The sequence below is a fragment of the Patella vulgata genome, chromosome 2, assembly GCF_932274485.2.
Source record: "Patella vulgata chromosome 2, xgPatVulg1.2, whole genome shotgun sequence".
Classification (NCBI taxonomy): domain Eukaryota; kingdom Metazoa; phylum Mollusca; class Gastropoda; family Patellidae; genus Patella; species Patella vulgata.
Genome location: NC_065880.2, coordinates 27,233,279 through 27,254,103, shown reverse-complemented (window position 1 = coordinate 27,254,103; position 20,825 = coordinate 27,233,279). Strand labels below are relative to the sequence as shown.

The window sequence follows — 20,825 nt, the reverse complement described above, 5'->3', positions numbered from 1 at the left end:
GATTATCAAGTAACATTCTCAATGGCTATGGTACCCTCGCTTGGGAGGCCTTTCATCGGTTGTCTCCGGTAGTGACGTCAGTGACTAATGATAAAGCTTAGCTTGGAAGGCCATTTGTTGATTCAATTTTAAATGGACGACTGTTTAAATCAAAGCTGTATCCAAGCCATCCAAGGGTCTACTGAGTTGATTTTGGGCTTGTCATGTTAATAAAGGTCGAATTAATAATTTCTATAATATCTGAAGCCTAAATAAAGACTTGTAATAGGCAGATTTAGCTCTTACATAATGTATGTTTAAGCATGTCTCTTTGATTTAATTAGAAACTATTAGGGTTTGCTTCGATGAAGAATGTAAACTACATATAAAGTTACCGTTAATTGTTTTTTTGTGTGATTTAAGATTGTAGTAAACCTAAACATTCAATTGTCAATTGTGAACAAAATTTTCTCCCTTGGTTTCCATACATGTTGCCATGCTTCACATGGAGACATCATCGTTTCCTCTTATAAATTTGTTGTGCTTGGTGGACATGCTAAATAATAGAATTTTAACAGATGTTGTATCATCTTTAGCTACTGCAATGGATCAAAGAAATGTATCTTCACAACCAGAAGGAAAAAGACGATTTAAAAAAGCTGATACTAATGTGGTATCAGTTACATTAAATACATTAAAAGACCCGAGCAATATGCACGCTGGTGATGCTGTGAAATGTGGAGGTACTGGATGTAAAGCTATAATGTCACATTTAAGTAAACTGACTGCTGGGATGTCTGGTAAGGTGAGTAATCTACATAAAATATTTCTTATATGTGTATCAGTAAACTCATGACTGCTGGAATATCTGGCAAGGTTAGTAATCTATATAATTTTATGTCTTAAATATCAATAAACTGACTACTGGGATGTCTAGTAAAGTTAGTTATCTATATAATTATCATGTCTTCAATAAACTGACTGCTAGGATATGTGTTAAGTAATCTACATAGAATATGTCTTATATCGGTGAACTGGCAGAAGGCAAGGCTTGAATGTCTGTTAAAGTTAGTAATCTGTCAAATATCAAACAATCTGTGTTGTCGATTGTCTTACATAATGGATGCACAGTTCAGCTATCTTTTTGAATAATAGTGTTATTATATTTAGGTGTGGGTGTCTGGTAGTAAGAATGTTGTTATTACATTTTAGGTATGGGTATATAGTAGTAATAATTTTATTATTTTTTAGGTCAGAGTGTGTTAAAGTAATAATGTTGTTATTATATTTTAGGTGTCAGTGTATGGTTGTAATAATGTTATTATATTTTAAGTGTGGCCGTGTGCCGTGTGGTAGTAATATTGTTATTATATTTTAGGTGTGGGTATGTGGTTGTAATAATGTTATTATATTTTAGGCGGGAGTGTGTGGTAGTAGTAATATTATTATATTTTAGTTGTTGTTAAATGGTAGTAATAATGTTATTATAGGTGTGGGTGTGTGGTTGTAATAGTGTTATTATATACTATTCAAAAAAAGTAGGGGATATTTGATTTTTAAGTGTTATTAAAGTCACCTAATGAAACTGACGAAGAAACAAATGACAAAATGAAATGAAGTTCACATTCATCGATTTATTCCAAATGATCGTTAGACTAAGTAAGGCACAGACTGACCATTATAAGGGTAAAATGATACCCGGGGTCAAACAGCAAAGTTACCACAGCATCACAACCAAGTCAGTAACGGGTAAATCCTCCTCTGTTTGCCAAACAAGCATTGATCCGACGTGGCATACTCCTAATGAGACGTCTAAGGTCATTTTGGTCCAAATTGTCCCATTCCTGTTGCAACGCAGCAGCAAGTTCTTGGACATTGGCAGGATGTTGTTGACGTTGACGTAACCTCTGTCCAAGCATGTCCCAGACATGCTCGATGGGGGAGAGGTTGGGACTCAGTGCTGGCCAAGGTAATGTGGTGATGTTCTGTTGTTGGAGGTAACCTGTAACGATCCTGGCCCTGTGACATCTTGCGTTGTCATCCTGGAAGATGAAACGGCGGCCATGACGTCGTGCGAACGGCACAACATGGACTGCCAAGATGTTGTCCCGGTAGTACTGGCCTGTAACACGCCCTGCAACAACATGTAAAGCCGTTCTTCCAGCAACAGTGATGCCTCCCCACACCATAACAGAACCACCCCCAAATCGATCATGTCTGATGACGTTAACGTCTTGGAAGCGCTCGTTTCGACGACGCCACACCCTCCTACGTCTGTCCAAACAATCAACAGTGAACCTTGACTCATCTGAAAACATCACATTGCTCCAGCGTCGATTATCCCAGTGTTGACGATCCCTACACCAACGACGTCTTGCCTGAATGTGATGATCTCTCAAACAAGGGATCACGCGAGGACATCGGGCGCGAAGGTGACCCCTATGCAGTCGATTCCGAATCGTCTGGCCACTCACTCTCACACCAGTGTCTGTTTGAAGACGAGCGCTGATCTGATTTGCTGTGATGACACGATTTCTCAAGGCCAAGGTACGGATAAATCGATCCTGGGCTTGAGTTGTCGCCCTTGGTCGACCTGAGCGTGGTCTGTCCTGTACAGATTGTGTATCACGGTATCTGGACCATAGCCTGCTTATGACAGACTGAGAAACATTCGTCGTCCGCGCCACAACCGCCTGTGTTGTGCCGATCTGTAGCATGCCAAGGGCACGTAACCTTTCATTTGGGTAAGCCGACGCATATCAAAATTTGTTTTCTGGTCACTAAAACAATTAAACTGATGTTTCCACCCTGGAATTCAATGCCACAATGACTGTAACATTCAAAGTCAGAGTCGTGCAAATCTTGGGTTGGACCCCCATGATGATCCCAAGCATCACCTGCATTCCATGCGGTAGCTATTGGTGCGTTTGGGCGTCACATGCAACTGGAAATGTTTCTTCTGTTAGGTTCTATAGTGACTTTTTTCGTAGTCATTTGCATATTTTAGTATTATGCCCCAAAAATCAAATATCCCCTACTTTTTTTGAATAGTATATTTTAGATGTGGGTATGTGGTAGTGATAATGTGTGTGGTAGTAATAATATTATTATTTTTTAGTTGTTGTTAAATGGTAGTAATAATGTTATTATAGGTGTGGGTGTGTGGTTGTAATAATGTTATTATATTTTAGATGTGGGTATGTGGTAGTGATAATGTTATTATATTTTAGATGGTAGTGTGTTGTAGTAAAATGTTATTTTAGGTGTGGGTGTCTGGTAGTAATAATGTTATTATATTTTAGGTGTGGGTGTGTGGGTGTAATGTTGTTAATATATTTTAGGTGTGGGTGTGTGAATTTTGTGAATGTAATAATGAAGTTGACGTAGAAGATGGTGAGATACCAGCTGTAGAAGATGTGACATTTTTATTAGAGGCTGGCTTATCAACAGAAGCTGCTGGTCCGTCAAGTCAAGATGAATCCATCATTGTGTTTTGTATTGATGTATCTGGAAGTATGTGCACATCATTCGCGGTAGGTATATCTTGAGGCTACAAAGCTTGACAGATTCTTTTCAAATTTGGTGTCAAGAGAGAGAGAGAGAGAAATGGGGTTTAACGTCCACTTGACACAAACTAGGTCATTTTTGGACTAACATATGGTTTAATTTTTATTTCAATAATTCACTTGCGCATAGGGGTCTTTAGCAGTGGGAGGAAACCGGAGGACCCGGAGAAAACCCACGAGGTTGGACAGGCGACCCTACTCCTTGTCACGTACAACCGGGGAATCGAAACCCCACCAGTTGACTCAGTGACAGACCGTATGATACAGTGCACGCGTGCTAACCATTCGGCCATCCAACCTCCCATTTGGTGTGAAGCATTGGGATAATCAAGCATTGTTATTCTATTACCCCCCCCCCCCCCCAAGGTCTGATTTCCGCTCCCTCGATCCAGTGTACAAAAAGAAAAACATGAACAGATCAAATTAGTACAGTGTTATAAGATTATACTGGTAGTATATCTGACTGGGGGTCGGTCTAATTATTCATTCAGTCAAGGCTTAAAATTTATATTTGTGATAGTCGTTTGCCTGATCAGGGGCTGCCTGAAGACTGAAATTTGGGATAAACGGGTACAACTTCTGGTTTCAGTAAACATTGCAGGCCTGTACTCCAGGAATGTAGTGTAAACAGCTAGTAAAGGTTTATATTTTATTAATTAACAAAACAATATTCTGAATAAGAGACCTAAACTAAAAAAGACATTTTGTTTTAGGTACCTGGGCGTGTTCATTTGAGAGGATCTCGTAACAGGCCAAGTTTTGATGGCTCTTTGGAAGATCAATATCTGCCACATCAAGATCGTAATGTTAGCCATGTTTCTTCGCTACAAGCTGTGCAAGCTGCTGTTGATAAACAACTAGAAGATTTAGCTAAAGATCATCCTAACAGACGAGTTGCAGTAATAGCTTTTAATAATGAGGTAAAGCTCGGGAGCCACGATGGCTCAGAAAGTAAAAAAATGGCTTGCTAGTCTGAAGGTCGTAGTTTTTCTCTCGGTTTTTGCCAAGAAAGTTCAGCATGTTTTTCCTGTGTGGTTTCCCCTTGTCAGTGGTGCAGGATGGAGGGCCTGATAAGGACAGCTGTCTAATCGTTCATGTTCAGATGGGACGAAAAATTGAGGTCTTGTGTACACACTGGCGTGCATGTAACAAATCCCTTGGCAGAGTTGGTCGTAAGACTACTGTCCCGGCAAAATTTCACTCATAGCACACTGTATGGCGTATGCCCATTCATTAGCCCAGTCAGAGCAGAACAGTAGGACGTTTAAATCCATTTCATTTCATTTCTCCAATTTTCTTTGCCAATACAATTTTATCTTTATGCAAATATCTTCCACACATACTATTGTCACCAGAATAAAATTTGCATGCTATAAGATTTTGGGCACACTGACTTTTAAAAATTGGAAGGGAACATTGATCACATTGAATGCTAATTTTATTACTTAGGGGAAACCATGATAAAATCTCTCTGCTAATAACTAGGAGAAATTTTCTTGGCTAATAACTGTGATTGTCTGTAATTATTTATTAGTAATGTTTTAACATATGATTCTATTATTTTACAGTTATTAGTAATAGGTGATGGTACAACAACTAAACGAAACATTCACAACGATCAATTGGATCATTTCAAGCAATTAGAAATGATTGGTACTGAACTACCTTTACCTAAACCTATTAAAGGCACGCAACACAATTTGTCTAAAAAAGTTTTGAAGTAAGTTTCTGTACATGATAGTAATGGTCTGATATGGCTACTATCGGTTTTACCAATATCAGATATTGATGAAATATATCGGCCGATACAGATACAATTACCGATAGTGGTGGATATAACACTATTATACATTTAAATGTCTTGAATGTCATGATAATCGATGTAGTTGCCAGTATCAGCATAGCATTTCTTCAAATCACAATTTGTAGTTTTTTGTCTATCACGTAACTTGCAAAAGTTTTTATTCATTCGTCGATGATAGACAAAGGGCACAATGATCATGTGACAACCATAACTGAAACTGCTTTAAGATAAAATTCTGTACTACTATGTCATATAGTCTTCAATAACAACCCCAATATTTTTAAAATTAAGCTTGGCAACATGTGTGTATATAATAAAAAATCATAAAAGTAAATGCTATATAATACTGGTTTATTGACCTATTTCCAATCAATGTCACATTTCATCAGAATTCGGCATTGGAGATTCTATCAGAAAAATATATTATTAATAATTAAAAATATTAATTAGACATTGATTAACTTATCCAGACCATAATCAAGTCCTGATGGCATCGCTAGCCAGCGATATTTACTGGATTAGAATCTGATCTGCTGATCAACGCTTATTGATGATTAAATCAAAAAATGTTTTTTATTATACCGACTTAAGTAATGATGATCGGGGCTAGGCCTAAAATTCAATCGCTAATTTCTCAGTTTAGAGTGGATCAATTTGACTGAAATTTTCAGCAAACTCCCTTTACATTGTCTAGTTTTTATACGCCCACATGGAAATGTGGTCGTATATTTCCGTCGCCCCCGTCCGTCCGTCGTCCACAATTTCTTGCGAACGCTCTAACGCCAAAAGTTATCATCCAATTGTTTTAAGATTGATATATGTTGTTTACATTAGTGAGATGAAGAAGCCTATTTTATTTCAATGATTTTCATTCATAATGTCTAGAGTTATGACCCTTGTTTCACTTTGTTGAACCTTGTGAACGCTCTAATGCCAAAAGTTAACATCTGATCTTTGTGAAATGTATATGCCATATTTAAATTAGGGAAACGAAGTAGCCTATCGAATTTCAGCAATTTCCGTTTATTACTTCTAGAGTTATGGCCCTTGTTTCACTTTGTTTAACCTTGTGAACGCTCTATTCCCAAAAGTTATTATTCTATCTTTCTGAAATTTATATGCATTATTTAAATTAGTGAAAGGTAAAAGGCTGTCAAATTTCAATAATTTCTGTAGATTACTTCCAGAGTTGAGACCCTTGTTTCAATTTGTAGAACCTTGTGAACCCTCAAACGGCAAAAATTATAATCTGATCTGTATGGAACTGTCTTGTAAAGGCCCCGATTACCTACAAAGGAATAAATATGCGACAACACTTGTCAACCGCTCGGACGATTTAGACAACCTATCTAACTATTACAGTGAGAACTGCCACCTCTTTATCTATTCTCCCATAATGTATCTTTAAATTTACCTAACAACTGGTCAGTGAATCCATCAATGTATGATCCATTTATTATTTTAATATCTACCGATACCTGGAATTCATACGGAGCGTCGAAAACATGTGATTCGGAAACCATGCTGAGATCGTCTTCTTTCGCCATGTGACTTATTTCCACAAAGGCGCTTACTGGACCTGTTATGAATCAGACAGCTTGTTTTGTTTTTGTACCGGACTATTGAACTTACCATTAAATGTGCTAATTACCAGGATTATGAACCACAAAGGTATGACATGTTGTAGCCGACAAGCAGGCTGACTTCTTAATTAACAAATAATAATTAACCAGGTGTAATTTTTATGGAAGTAGATTGATTTATGATACCATAGTAGCCAGGGCATTGTTTTGCAAATCAACTAGATTAAACATCAATCGACTAAAGCCGACCACAAAGATACAATAAAGAATAGTGGTTAAATTTGATTGTTTGTCAGGAGACGCCTGGTACTATTTTACCTCGGGAATCAAACAGGAACGCAATGTCAAAAATACACACCATCTATTATTAACTAAAATTATTTAATGTACGAATAATAAATAAAGTTGAGATTATCAGTTATTAAATGTTGACAATGATATAATTCCCAAAATTTGTTGTCGGCACCTGTACCGGTATATCTATAATAAATGTGACCCATGCTGGCAAATTGAGTCACAATGAGGAATTTAGAAAATTGAGTAATTTTCACATTCCCCACCTTAATACCTTCAAAATTATGTATAGTTGGTATGAATCAGACATAAATTGGCTGGGCTATATCCTTTTGAAGTTGCCCAAGTCAGAAAAGGTGGTTTTGAAAAAACAAAATCACATAGCAACCACGCCATATATTTGTTATTTTTGCATTTAATATTTCTTTCTGTGTTATAATTTAGAATTTCCATATTAATTTGGTATCAAATCTGTTCCTTTTATTTTGGAATAAACCTTGTGGGTCTACTATGGGTCCTCCAGTTCCCCCCCCCCCACTACTAAAGACTGTTAGTCCCAAAATAACCTCAATTTTGTCAGCAGAGTTAAACTTATCTGTTTTTTTTTTTGGAAATACACATTTTCTTCTCTTTTCAAAGATTGGATGCAAGTGGAGGAACAGCCCTGGGACCATCTATAGTTGTTGCATTGGGTTTAGCTTCAAGATATGCAGGTTCTAAGATCATTTTATGTACAGATGGCCTGGCTAATGTTGGCCTTGGAAAACTCACTTATGGTAATTCAGAGGAACATGAACGATTTTATAATGATATTGGAGCAATGGCTGTGGAGAAAGGGTAAGATTATATTTTTTAAGGTGACATGCAAGCGTAGAAATAATATATAAAAAACTCTGATAAAAAGAGAAATCAGTGCTGGACAGAATGACAGTACAAGAGAAACTGTTTCTGACAAAGTTTGAATTTGTTTCTGGGATTGTCTGTGGCAGGTGACTTATTTCCAGGTTTGGTAGATCTAGGGTCTATGTCTAGATTGAGAATAACTTTAAGGGTTTTTTCATGCCCATCCCCATAGATCTAGAGCAATGTCTAGCGAATTACCAGGAAGTGACAAAAAGTTGTAAAAAATGTGATACCCAAATTATGGTCAATTTGTTTTTTCAAAACACATTTTAGATTAATTTGTTTTCTCCTACTGTTAAAAGAGCCCTATATGCAAGTGGATTATTGAAATAAAATTGTACCATTAGTCGAGTGGATTTTAAACCTGAAGTAAAACATATTTTAGAATATATATATATCTTTAAAAGTATAAATGTTTTTACAGTGTATCAATATCAGTGATTACTATAAAAGGAGCAGAAACTAAATTGGTACAACTGGGAAAATTAGCAGATTTAACAAATGGACAGGTAATATATAGAATCAAAAATACAAACAAAATCAAATTACAGTGTCCAGGTAATATATAATCAAAATATAAACAAAATCAAATTATAGTGGACCTGCTACACTTTTAAGGGAGTATTGCTGACCCCCCTTCCTGTATCATAAGATCAAATTTTATAATGGATTTCAAAAGTTCTGTTTAAATTTAATCCAAATCGTATGTTAGATATCATTCCTAACCTTGACATAGTTTGGATTCCCATATTACTGGTACACAATTCTATGGAATACTGTAACTATTTATTACTGAGCAACATTTTGACCAGGTTTCTCTTGTCTTATCAAGCAATTATGGAATAGTGTCCTCTGTATTTCCCGTTCAGTTATTACAAGCCATTGAACCTATTACTGATAGACAAGTTTTATTTAAGTAAAAGCATAAAACATTGTTCTTTAACCTGTTGACCAATATGTACTTGAATATTTCGTGACCTATAAACTATCTTCGTAGTTGTTGCTTAGACACCTGACATCTGTCGTTCGTATTGTTGGCACTACAACATTGCTTTCTTCGTTTATCTCCAATATTCTTGGGGGGAGGGGGCAAATGTTAGCAAATGAATATCATTGCCAGAAAACAGGCCGCTTGTCTTAATCAGAAATCTGGTCGCTCATGTTCAAAGCTTTAATACTCATGATACCAAGCCTAAGTCAGTGTAGTATAGATGATCATGTATTGATTGCTTGATCTCAAATGTTTATATATGACAATGAATAGAGTCATTAACCTTATCTTGTCAGTTTTCTTTTAGTACACTGTTTTCTTTTTACCAAACTCTATCTTACTGGGATTTCATTTTAAAATTTCTACAAATATTTCCAGGTAAACCATGTTGATCCATTAAAATTAACTGATGAATTCAGTAATATTCTGGCTGATAGAATTATTGCTACAAATGTTAAAGCTACATTTATTCTACATAAAAACTTGTAAGTAAAGAAATATCAAGTTATTCTAATTAAAATACCTTAAAAGAGCATTAAATTGCATGCCCTCATTTCATATGGGGGTGGGTGGGGGGGTGGATGGCCGAATGGTTAGCACGTGTGGGCTGTATCATGAGGTCTGTCATTGAGTCAACTGGCAGGGTTTCAATTCCCTGGCTGTACGTGACAAGGAGTAGGGTCACCTGTCCAGCCTCGTGGGTTTTCTCCAGGTCCTTCGGTTTCCTCCCACTGCTACAGACCCCTACGCGCAAGCGAATTATTGAAATAAAATTGAACCATGTGTTAATCCCGAAATGACCTAGTTTGTGTCACGTGGACATTAAACCCCATTTCTCTCTTTCATTTCATGTGGGAGCATATTATTATCACTTCTGTCTGTCCATCCACCTTCCTTATAAATTATTGCTCTACAAGTCAGAGTTTTTATATTGTTTTCTCAAACTTGCTGGTTTATATGAATTAATTCTTTTGAATTTTAAAGTCACTCATCAATCTTATTGCCCCTGTCACTGAAACCTTGTAAACCCAGATCAGATTTTTTAGATTCTTTTTCCAAACTTGCTGAGGATGAATCCTATTGAAATTAGGATAAGCCCATGCTATTATGCTTAATTATTGTCACTGACACTAAAAACTTAAAAGCAACTGTGCATTATAAGCATTTTTCAGAAAATATCAACTTTTTTATAGCTTAATCCACGCTAATATGTACCGTATTCAAATTGATGTTTTAATATTTAATTTAGAAAAACAAAATCAAAATGTCAGTGCAAGATAATCTCCTCGCTTGGATTCAATCAGATTAATAACGCTCCCATCAGTTAAATGTTGTGAAAACAGAAAGAAGGCTTGTTTACATAAGAAACAGAATAGATCAATGGAATTTCAGTTCATCATATCTTTGTAAATAGTGAACCGTATTGAACCATATTTGGGCAGATAATCCTATTAGAGACCCAACTTTTACAGTATTGTAGTTTGCCAGGGATTCCAATATCTCTCAAATCATGTCCAGAGACTTGAAATTTTCTGTTGGTGTGCATCTTGATGAAGTGTTTAGCATCTGCATTTTGTAATGAAACTTAGTTCTGTTCTGTTGTAGAGTGTTTTTAGAAGAAGATACTAAAGAACATGTAATTGTTAAAAATATTGGAAATGCCACGATGGAAACAGAAATAACATTTAAATATGGGAAAACAGGTACATGTAAGTATTTTTTTATTTACTATTTTTGTTGAATCATATTTATTTGGCCACATTTTTTTTTTTACAGAGTTGTTGCCCTTGATGTAGTCAAAATTAGCTTTGGGTAACACTCACTTTAGTCAATTCACTCTCCTTATATATATATTTGATATGTATTGCTTTTACTGAGAAATGCTAACAACCCAAACTAGTTGTTTTTTGACTACTACCATTTTAAAATCACCCATTTGTCGTTTCTGTCAAGGCATCTTCTTATTATCTCTGAAAGGCATATGCTTTCATAATTGTCATGTATGATTAATTTCTCTAAACTGAGAAAGCGATTTCAAGACATGTAACTTTGACTTCTAAAATTTAGAAGTGGCATGTGTGGCCAAATGATCAAGTGCATGCACTTTAGATCATAAAGTCTGTCATTGAATTAAGGATTGAAAATCGCTGATCTAGATTACTATATATAGAACACATTGGAGCCCTTTTTTTTCTTAGATTTAAATAAGAAAAATGACAATTAGACTTCTGGCTTTAACAATAAAATAAAATCTCAATATTATGTAGATGTGCAATTTTCTTCTCATACAAAAAATTATTATGCGTCTGTTTAACTTCTCAGCAGATGCATCAGAAAAGAAACAGGAGCAGGAGGAGTGTTCTGAAGGTGCTGTGGCTACCAGTGCTAATCAACCGTCTACTGACCAATCATCAACAGACACCGGTGCAACATCAGAGAAGTCGTCAACAGACACTGGTGCAACATCTGATGCCTCACCGACAGAATTACCATTCCAACTTCAACTAGAATACATAGATACAGACGGAACGAAAGCTTTGAGAGTTCTTACACAAAAGAGACCAGTTACTCAAGACAGGGCGTTAGCAGAAGAATGTAATGTTATAATTGATTATTTAAGAATTGACTTGACTTTTCCTGGCATTTTGGATCATATAAATCATTATGTGGCATCAGTGACCACATTCTAAATAAAATAACATTTATATGGAATGCTATTAGTGGTTTATTATACATATAGTGTGATGTTTCAGCAACTGTTCTTTTATCATTATCGCAATTTCAAATATTTACAATTTAAATTATTTTACATATGTAAATTGACTGACAGGTTAAATATGCATAATGTAAGATTTAGATAAAAAGTTTTCCTTTCGTGTTATGATACTGGTAGTTCAAAAATAGATAATCAAAAATGAATATATTAATAAATTCAGTCACATTACTTTATGCTGTGTGAAGTTTTGAGTGTTTGAAGTTTTGACACAATGTAGCATAGATTGTTTATTATCAAACATTACTTGACTAATTTTTGATTATCTATTTTATGGTTAACTTTTTAAATGGCCCAGAGAGTTGAACCTTAATGCATCTTTAAGTTATCCAACCAGTTAATTTCAAGACTCCAATATGACTGAAACAATAGTCCTGTTCCACATTTATATTACAATATTATTTTGGGATTTTGTTATATAAAATATTGTTTTCTCTTATAGATTTGAATTTAGAAGTGTTAGGACCATATGCCGCAAAGGCTTGTGCTAACTTAGCTTTAAAAGGGGAGTACAGCCAATCTCATGGAATGGCTCTGATGAATCAAAGATTAGCTTGGAGAAATACGTAAGTACATGAGGTATTTTTTAAACTAGAAATAAAAGCAATGAATAGAAAGTTGAACATGTTAAGGTCATGTGTATTTGTTTAATTGAAAGTTACTGTTAAAACATAGATACAAGGTTTTGGCACAGAAACTTCCCCTGGTTTCACAGGTACCGGTATATGTTTACTTGAAAGTCACTGTTAAAACTCTGTGGCCCATAAAGTTCCCATGATTGAATTAATTGTCAGTGGTACAGGATTTTGTATTTGACTATCGACACAGAAAGCCAGTGCAGTAGATCCGTCCGCACTTCATACAAAACAAAATTTCAAGATGAACCTGCGGATAAGACAGAATACATAGACATTGCAAAAAATGAACAACAAATACGAATCAAGTGAATGGATCCGGGGGGTCAACCATAAGCTGATTTATTATGATACTCTTGTCTTTATGAAGCTAATGATACAAATAATGGATGGTAGATAAAATATATACAGAATATGCAACAACAATAATAATTTAATATAACAGTTTATATAATTAACACCTTTGATTCGAGGCCCTGCACAAATAAATCTGTACAAGCAACAATTTCTATTTCACTGGAAGTAATAGTGCATTAAACGTTGCCTTCTAATTTCCCAATTTGATACATTAGGTTGATAGCCACATCTCCATTATTGATGATGTATAACTTCTTTGTTTTATTTTGACCTAAATTAAAGACATTTTATTTGCTTTAATGTATAGGTCTGTTATTGAGTCTTAAGTGTGTACATGACAAGAAGTAGGGTCCCCTGTCCTTCCGAAATTACCTAGTTTGTGACGAGTGGTTGTTAAACCCCATTTCTAACTCTCTCTTCTTTAATGTATTGTTTTTCAGTTTTATCATGTTTTGTTTTCAGGAGAGATACTGACAAACATGGTGAAAGAAAGAAATATAATAAGATATTCAGTAAAATACGCTCTGTTGATCACCATGTCACATCACATCAAAGGGTAGGATTTTAATTTTATATTACTTGAAACATTTTAAACTCCCTATTTTCTGTTAAATCTGCTGATCATCAACTAAGAAAGTTTTGTCCAGCGCAAATTAAAAATATTGTTCGCCCACAACAAAATGGTGGCGTCCTTATTACATAGAAAACAGCATATATCAATGAAATTTCAATTCAACACATCGTTGTAAATACTGAACGGAATTAAACCATTCTTGGACCGATATTCTTCTCGCACATGTAGTAGAGATTCACCTGTCACAACATTGAGGTTGATTTCTTCAATTCCAAAAGTCATAATCATAATGGTTACTTTCCACTTTAACTTCAGCAGGTAAATATATATAAGGTTATCCAGACACTTCTGTAGAATAGAATTGGGTGACATATCAAAAACTATTCTCAGTAAGCAGGCCTGCCAACCTTGAGTATAGTATATTCTGATAAAAAGATGTAAGCCTACAGAGATGATATATTTCTGATACGTGACAATCAAATCCTAATATGTGATCAGCTCTGGTGTATTGTCAAAAGGAAAACATTGAGTTTTTTCTAGACTCAGGACTTTTACGCCAACATGGACTGCTAGTATGCTGGCTTCCAATGGTAAAGCTTGTTCGACAGTTTAGTTTACTTAAAATTCTTTATATTTTATTTTAGAATGAAAGATCAAGATTTGGTCATTCCTATAGTGATAGTGAAGATGATGGAGACCTCCAACAATGTAGTACTTCCTCCCATAGGAAAGGCAGGTTTTTTAAATCTAAAAAGGTAATAATTAAAATGATAAGGATTTATGTTACATACAAATTATCTCAACAGGCTGTACACGTAAAAATACTGACTAGACATAAAATACACATTACAAAAATTTAAAAAATATGTGTCTTTTATTCAAAATGTTTCTTTATGTCTTCGGCAGACGTAGACAAATATCTAATCAACTGGGGACCTTTACCCTGAGGTTACCTTCAACTTCTGAAAGCACCATTGTGAAAATGCAGAACAGTAGGATGTTAAACCTCATTTCATTTCCATTGTGAAAAATTGTTTGCCAGAGGTTTAAAAAGATTTGTTGATATGTTTTCAAACATTGACAAGCATTTAATAAGTTGGCAGTAACCCTTGAATGTGTTGGCAGTAACCCTTGAATGTGTAATGTCGGATGTTAATCAAGAGTACTAGTAGTCTTGATTGGTACGTGTGGTCTTAGTAGTGTTTATACAGAGTACCAGTAGTCTTGATTGTTTATGGTCTTCGTGATGTTTATAAAGAGTACTTGTAGTCTTGGTTGTCTGTGGGCTTAGTGGTGATAAGCCTACTCTTTTTATAAAGAGTACTGGTAGTCTTGATTTTCTGTGGGCTTAGTGTTGTTAATCGTAGTCTTGTTTGTAAATTGGCTTATTTGTATTACGAATACCAGTAGTCTTGATTGTCTGTGGGCTTAGTGGTGTTAATAACGAGTTCATATAGTCTTAATTATGCTTGGTCTAAGTGGTGGTAAAGAAGAGGACCTGTAGTTTTGATTGTCTATGGTCTTAGTGTTGTTAATTAAAAGTACTGGTAGTCTACAGAATACTGGTAGTTTTGATTGTGTATGGTCTTCATAGAAATCGTAGTCTTGATTGTGTATGCCTCTTGTTAAGAGTACTGGTAGTTTTGATTGCATATGGTCTTTGTGAGTGTTAAAGAAGTGATATTCTTGATTGTGTATGTTCTTTGCGGTAGTTTTTTGTATGGGCTAAGAGGTGAAGTAAAAGCACCCCAAATAGGGCCCTTATTATTTTTAGTCTGACTTATTGTCCCTTTAATGAACACTAATAAATTTGTTTTTATTACAGAGACAACAGAGAACTGACGAATATACAGATGAAATGGCCAATGATGTATACAATATAAAACATATGAGTTCAAATGTATTGTTACTTTAAAAATTAATGTTCCTCCAAAACATCAGAGGATTAAAGTTGATGCAGTGAGCTTATTTAAAGTATGTAACTAAACATATCCAACTTCCATGAGCCAATTCTCCCCATTTCCGATTAATGCTAAGATAAACATTTTCTGTTGATTTTCTTCCTGATAAAGAAAATACTCTAAATTGCATATTTTGTTGGGAATTTTTGAAAATGTTATGAGTGAGACATCAGAAATCTTATCAACCTCCTACTGAAAATCAGGGAGCTACCACTGATGCATCCTCGGTATCCCCAGTGGTCTCATTCCGTTCTAATCTACTAACCCCTGGGTCCATCCATGAGGTATTCAAATTATCTGCCCTTAAACGTAGCTTGATTCTATGAACCAATCAAAAAATAGTTCGCCTCATTGTTTACATTCACAACAATATGGCAGCTTGTTCGCTCGATTACCAGAAACTTTGCAACAAGATGAGAGTCACTTCACTTTGTCAACTTCCTTTGTATTTAACCATTTCTTTTGATTGGTCAAAAAAAAGAACAATCATCCAGGGCAGATAATTTGAATATGTATCTCCCCCATGGATGAACCCAGGGGTAATTGGAGTTGAATGGAATGAGACCACTGGGGATACCGAGGATGCCACTGTTGATACAAAAATGTTACTAGGTTGATACTATTAATGTTATACGGTACTCAAAGGAATATTAAATAGCTGAATTTATAGACTTATTAAAGAGTCATTAATCACACTCGCTAAGAAAATGAATTTTATTAAATTTATACAATATTATATTCAAAATAACCTCTGACTGTCCTAATTGTCAAATATCTAATAACTGAAGTAACGTATTTTCACAAACATTTGATAAACTCATTTCAAACAAATACAAATCTCAACGTTAAAAAATTGAAAGGTAGAACATGTATATCTCAAATATATTTGCCCTACTTTTTGCATATCTGAACATTTCTGATGTACATGTACTTGTGTAGTCAAATCAAAAATCTTTTCTTTACAATCTGATGTAAATATCCATAGGCTTATTTCATTTTCAGATTCAGGATACAAAAATTTTAAGTTATTATAAAATGTTTATCCAAAGCAACAATGGGGATTGAATGTTAGTGGCTCATATTATTAATTCAGGTATCAACCACGGTCCACAGGCACCTGTAACATGGAAAATATTTTAAAAAAGTATATGTCTAAAGTCATCTTCGTAAGTGAGATTATCAAATAACGGGTCTGAACCCAATTTCTAACTCTGGGGCAAATAACCTCTCTGAAACCAAGTGAACTTTGATCCCAATTATTTAATTCCAACCTGTTTCTCACCATGGTATTATTATATTTAGGGCCTACAGAAAGAGAATTGGTTTCAGATAAGTTATTTGCCCGAGTTAGAAATTGGAATCAGACCAGTTATCTGATAATATTGCTTACGAACATGGACATAACAGACTTTAGACATATGCTTAGCCATAGTTTGATGTTATTTTTGAAATATTTTCCACGTTACAGATGTCTGTGGTATCAACTGGTATTGAGAAGCTCAACTATCTGCAATTTTTTTTTTTTAAATTTGTTACCCAAAAAGGTCATTTTCTGAAAACATTGAATTAAGTTATATTCCATTCAACATTACCGGTATTTTATATTCTTCACTCTTCCCATTTCATGTATACTAAATGTTGAGTTGTCTTTTGTCATTTATATATTATGTCACATTGTCTGTCTTCGTTTATATATCATATAAGTATAAACTGTTCATCATCAAATTCTACATGTGTACTTAAATGGGCATTATGTAACATTAGACAAAGTGCTGACCGATCTCGCTATAAGAATTGAAAATAGATAATGGAAAGGAGTGTAGCCTCGATTGTTATTGCTACTGTTGTTAAGATAATAAACAAAGTTTTAATTATCCATTTTTATACGCCCACATTGTAATGCGGTCGTATATTGTTGTCGCCCGCGTCCGTCCGTCCGGCCGGCGGTCCGGCGTCCTTAATTGCTTGAGGACGCTCTAGAGGCCAAAGTTAATATCCGATTGACTTTAAATTTATACACAGTGTTTAAGGTCATGAGACGAAGAAGCCTATTGATTTTCAGCGATTTCCAATAATTACTGCCAGAGTTATGGCCCTTGATCACTTCAAAAAATCTTGTGGATGCTCTAGAGGCGAAAGTTAATATCCGATTGACTTTAAATTTATACACAGTGTTTAAGGTCATGAGACGAAAAAGCCTATTGATTTTCAGCTATTTCCGATAATTACTGCCAGAGTTATGGCCCTTGATCACTTCAAAAAACCTTGTGGATGCTCTAAAGGCTAAAGTTAATATCTGATTGACTTTAAATTTATACACAATGTTTGAGGTCACGAGGCGAAGAATCCTATTGATTTTCAAAGATTTCTGATAATTACTGCCAAAGTTATGGCCCTTGATCCCTTTGAAAAATCTTGTGGATGCTCTAGAGGCCAAAGTTAATATCCGATTGACTGCAGATTGATACACAGAGTTTAAGATCTTGAGACGAACAAGTATATTGATTTTCAATGAATTTTTATGACTTGGAACAGCTAAATTCATGATACAGTATTAAAAGTTTTGTATGCAAAACGTTAGCATGGGGCAGAACTTTATAAAAACCAAACAAATTCTAATGGTTTTCTGAGTTGTTGCTCATAATCAGATTTTAGTGTATTATAAATGTTTCATTACCGAAAAAAGTAAAAATATGCGACAACTCTTGTTGACTGCCCGGATGATTTAGCTGCTGTGGGTGTATGTTTCGTTGCCTGGCAACCTATCTTTGAATTAAATCATTAAATGGCCGAACAGTTCTAATCTGCTTAAAATCGGAGCCATCCGATGGCACCGAGAGTTGATTATGGTCTGGATAAGTTAATTAATGTATAATTAATAATTTAGATACATTTCAGGCCTAAAGAAAGACCTGCAATCAGCAGATTTAGCTCTTGCATAATGTATGTTTAAATAAGTGCTAATTTTAAATGAATCTGATCACAAAACAAATGATTAAAATGTCCTGACATTTATGAAAGGAAATGATATTTTAGGTCAAGTCCAGACAATATTAAGTCAATATGAGTTACTGTTTAAATTAACAGTAGTGCAAACATAATTTTTCAAATTTGAGTAGATTTTCATGGTTAATAATAATCTTTTTGTCACCTTTATAAAATATATAAACATATTAACTTTATGAAATCAACCATTTTTCACAAATAAATGATCATAAGATGGAAATATATAGATTTGAATATAATAAACAGAATATATATGATATCTAGTTTAAAATTTTAAATAACTTGGTCTTTTGAACTGCTGAAAATTATATTTGATACTTTGTACTAAACTACTGTACCTATAATAAACAATTATTATACCTGTGTATAAAATATTTGATAAATAGAACACTATATTTTACTAAATTTTTTATTAACAAATATTTGATAAATAGACTGCTTAAAGATGCATTATGTAAGATTTAGATAAAGAGCTGGTTGTTCTTGCTATAATAGTTCAAAAATAAATAATGAAAAATGAATACATTGAATATTTCAGTTAAATTACCCATTCCTGAGTGCAGTTATCACAATTCAGTACATTGAAAATCGCAACAATCTGATGGTCTAGAGCGTTAATTATGTTCTTGTCATGTGAATATATGTCTAATTAATAATTTACATACCAATTGAGGCCAAAAGAAAAACCTGCTGTTACATAATGTTTCTTTAAGCAGCATTTAGCAATTGACTGTACAGAACATCAGATACTTGGATGTTGATAAAGATATAAAGCCTGGTTGTTTCGTATCTTTATCAACATCACATGAAATAAATATACAAGTAACTTATATTCTATATAAGTTTTTCATGTTTTACTGATAACTAGAAGGATGTTTTGTACTCAAGTATCTTTTATAAACAATTATCAAACCGGTGCACAAAATATTTTTTACTTTTGACCTTATTGCCTGAAATGATAATGGAATAATGGCCCACTTTAAGTTTTGTATCAAACAAACCCCACCAACATAAGTTCAGACTGGTTCATATCTAAAGATGATATAATGTCACATTCAACACATACATTCTGGGAACACTGGCAAATTTTCGTTTACTTACTTTCCTGTGGATGTGTTACACAAAAGCAATTGTATTTACATTTTACGGGAATTGAAAATATTTGGAGTGATATAAATTAAATAATATAGCCCTTTTATATCTAATTTCATCAAATTGCAGTGTCTTCAAATTGTAGTGTACTTTAGTATCAGATCTGCAAGTGATTTTGTTTGTAATTAAGAATTATTATAATAAACTTAAGTGGGCCATCAAATGTGATAAAATTTAGTTTTTGTTGGGTTTTTTTTTATAAATTTATCTTGTATTTGAAAACAAAATTGTTAGCAATAGATTTTATGTACAGTCAGGTCTAAATATTAAGGCCAACTGCAGATTTAGACCTAACCTTTTACATACTTTATTATGATTGTTACTTGATGATTTTATATGTGAATAATGCAAGTATAATTTTTTATTCTTTTAAAAGTGCTAATTTTATTGTTTTTGTTTACACAGTCAAACACTTGGTTTGTCATTTAATACTTTATTATAGTTTACATAATATAATACATTGTTTATATTTATATAATCAAATACTTTGTTATAGTTTATATAGCAGATGTTAATATTTATATAATCTAATACATTGTTTATATTCATCTAATACTGTGTTATGGTTTATATAATCTTAATACTATTGTTTACTTAATCTATAAACATATTGTTTATATAACCTAGAGCAATGTTATTGTTTATATATTTTAGTAAAGTTGTTATAAAAGATTACCACTCTGTTATTATCTATATAATGTAATAGTTTATATAAACTAATAATATTGTTACTGTTTACATAATGTGATACTTTGTATTGTTTATATAAGCTAGAACATTGTAATTGTTTATATATTTTAGTACAGTTGTTATTGTTTAGGTAAGGTTAACACTCTGTTATTTTCGTGCTTATATGATTGTAATATTTTTTTTAGTGTTTGTGTAATCAAATATTTTATTGTTTACATAAACTTAATACTAATGTTATTATTTATTTAATCTAATACTTTTTAATTATTTATATAATCATAATCCATATTATCCATATTATAAATATTTTTATGGAATTTGCTAAAAAGCTGTAACGTCTTGCCTCGCAAGAGTGATGTGATGCCAAGTGAATGTATTTTTTCTTGAATTTTTTATTTTTTAAAAATTCATCAAAGCATCCATTGTTTCTTGTGACTTTATTGAAATGTTCCAGCAAGTCCCCTGCAAAGAGTTGTGGCCCAGAATTTCGATTCCAAGCCATTTTAAATGGTTTTATCTTGGAGACTTCTCCAAAAATTGCAATGCAAATCAGAAAT

The 20,825-nt window shown here is 33.8% G+C and overlaps 1 protein-coding gene across 2 annotated transcripts in view; it reads left to right on the top strand.

Moving 5' to 3' along the window:
- LOC126811498 (circularly permutated Ras protein 1) overlaps positions 1-20,686 on the top strand; it is a 32,036-nt gene extending 11,350 nt beyond the window's left edge. For both annotated transcript variants that reach the window (XM_050537163.1, XM_050537162.1), the window contains 13 exons: positions 576-784; positions 3,321-3,512; positions 4,259-4,465; positions 5,114-5,265; positions 7,866-8,063; positions 8,554-8,638; positions 9,499-9,605; positions 10,726-10,829; positions 11,443-11,715; positions 12,336-12,459; positions 13,348-13,441; positions 14,104-14,214; positions 15,285-20,686. In XM_050537163.1, the coding sequence (XP_050393120.1) occupies positions 576-784; positions 3,321-3,512; positions 4,259-4,465; positions 5,114-5,265; positions 7,866-8,063; positions 8,554-8,638; positions 9,499-9,605; positions 10,726-10,829; positions 11,443-11,715; positions 12,336-12,459; positions 13,348-13,441; positions 14,104-14,214; positions 15,285-15,374 (1,946 nt within the window). In that variant the 3' untranslated portion in view covers positions 15,375-20,686. The remainder of the gene's footprint in view (positions 1-575; positions 785-3,320; positions 3,513-4,258; positions 4,466-5,113; positions 5,266-7,865; positions 8,064-8,553; positions 8,639-9,498; positions 9,606-10,725; positions 10,830-11,442; positions 11,716-12,335; positions 12,460-13,347; positions 13,442-14,103; positions 14,215-15,284) is intronic.
- Positions 20,687-20,825: the final 139 nt, after the last annotated feature.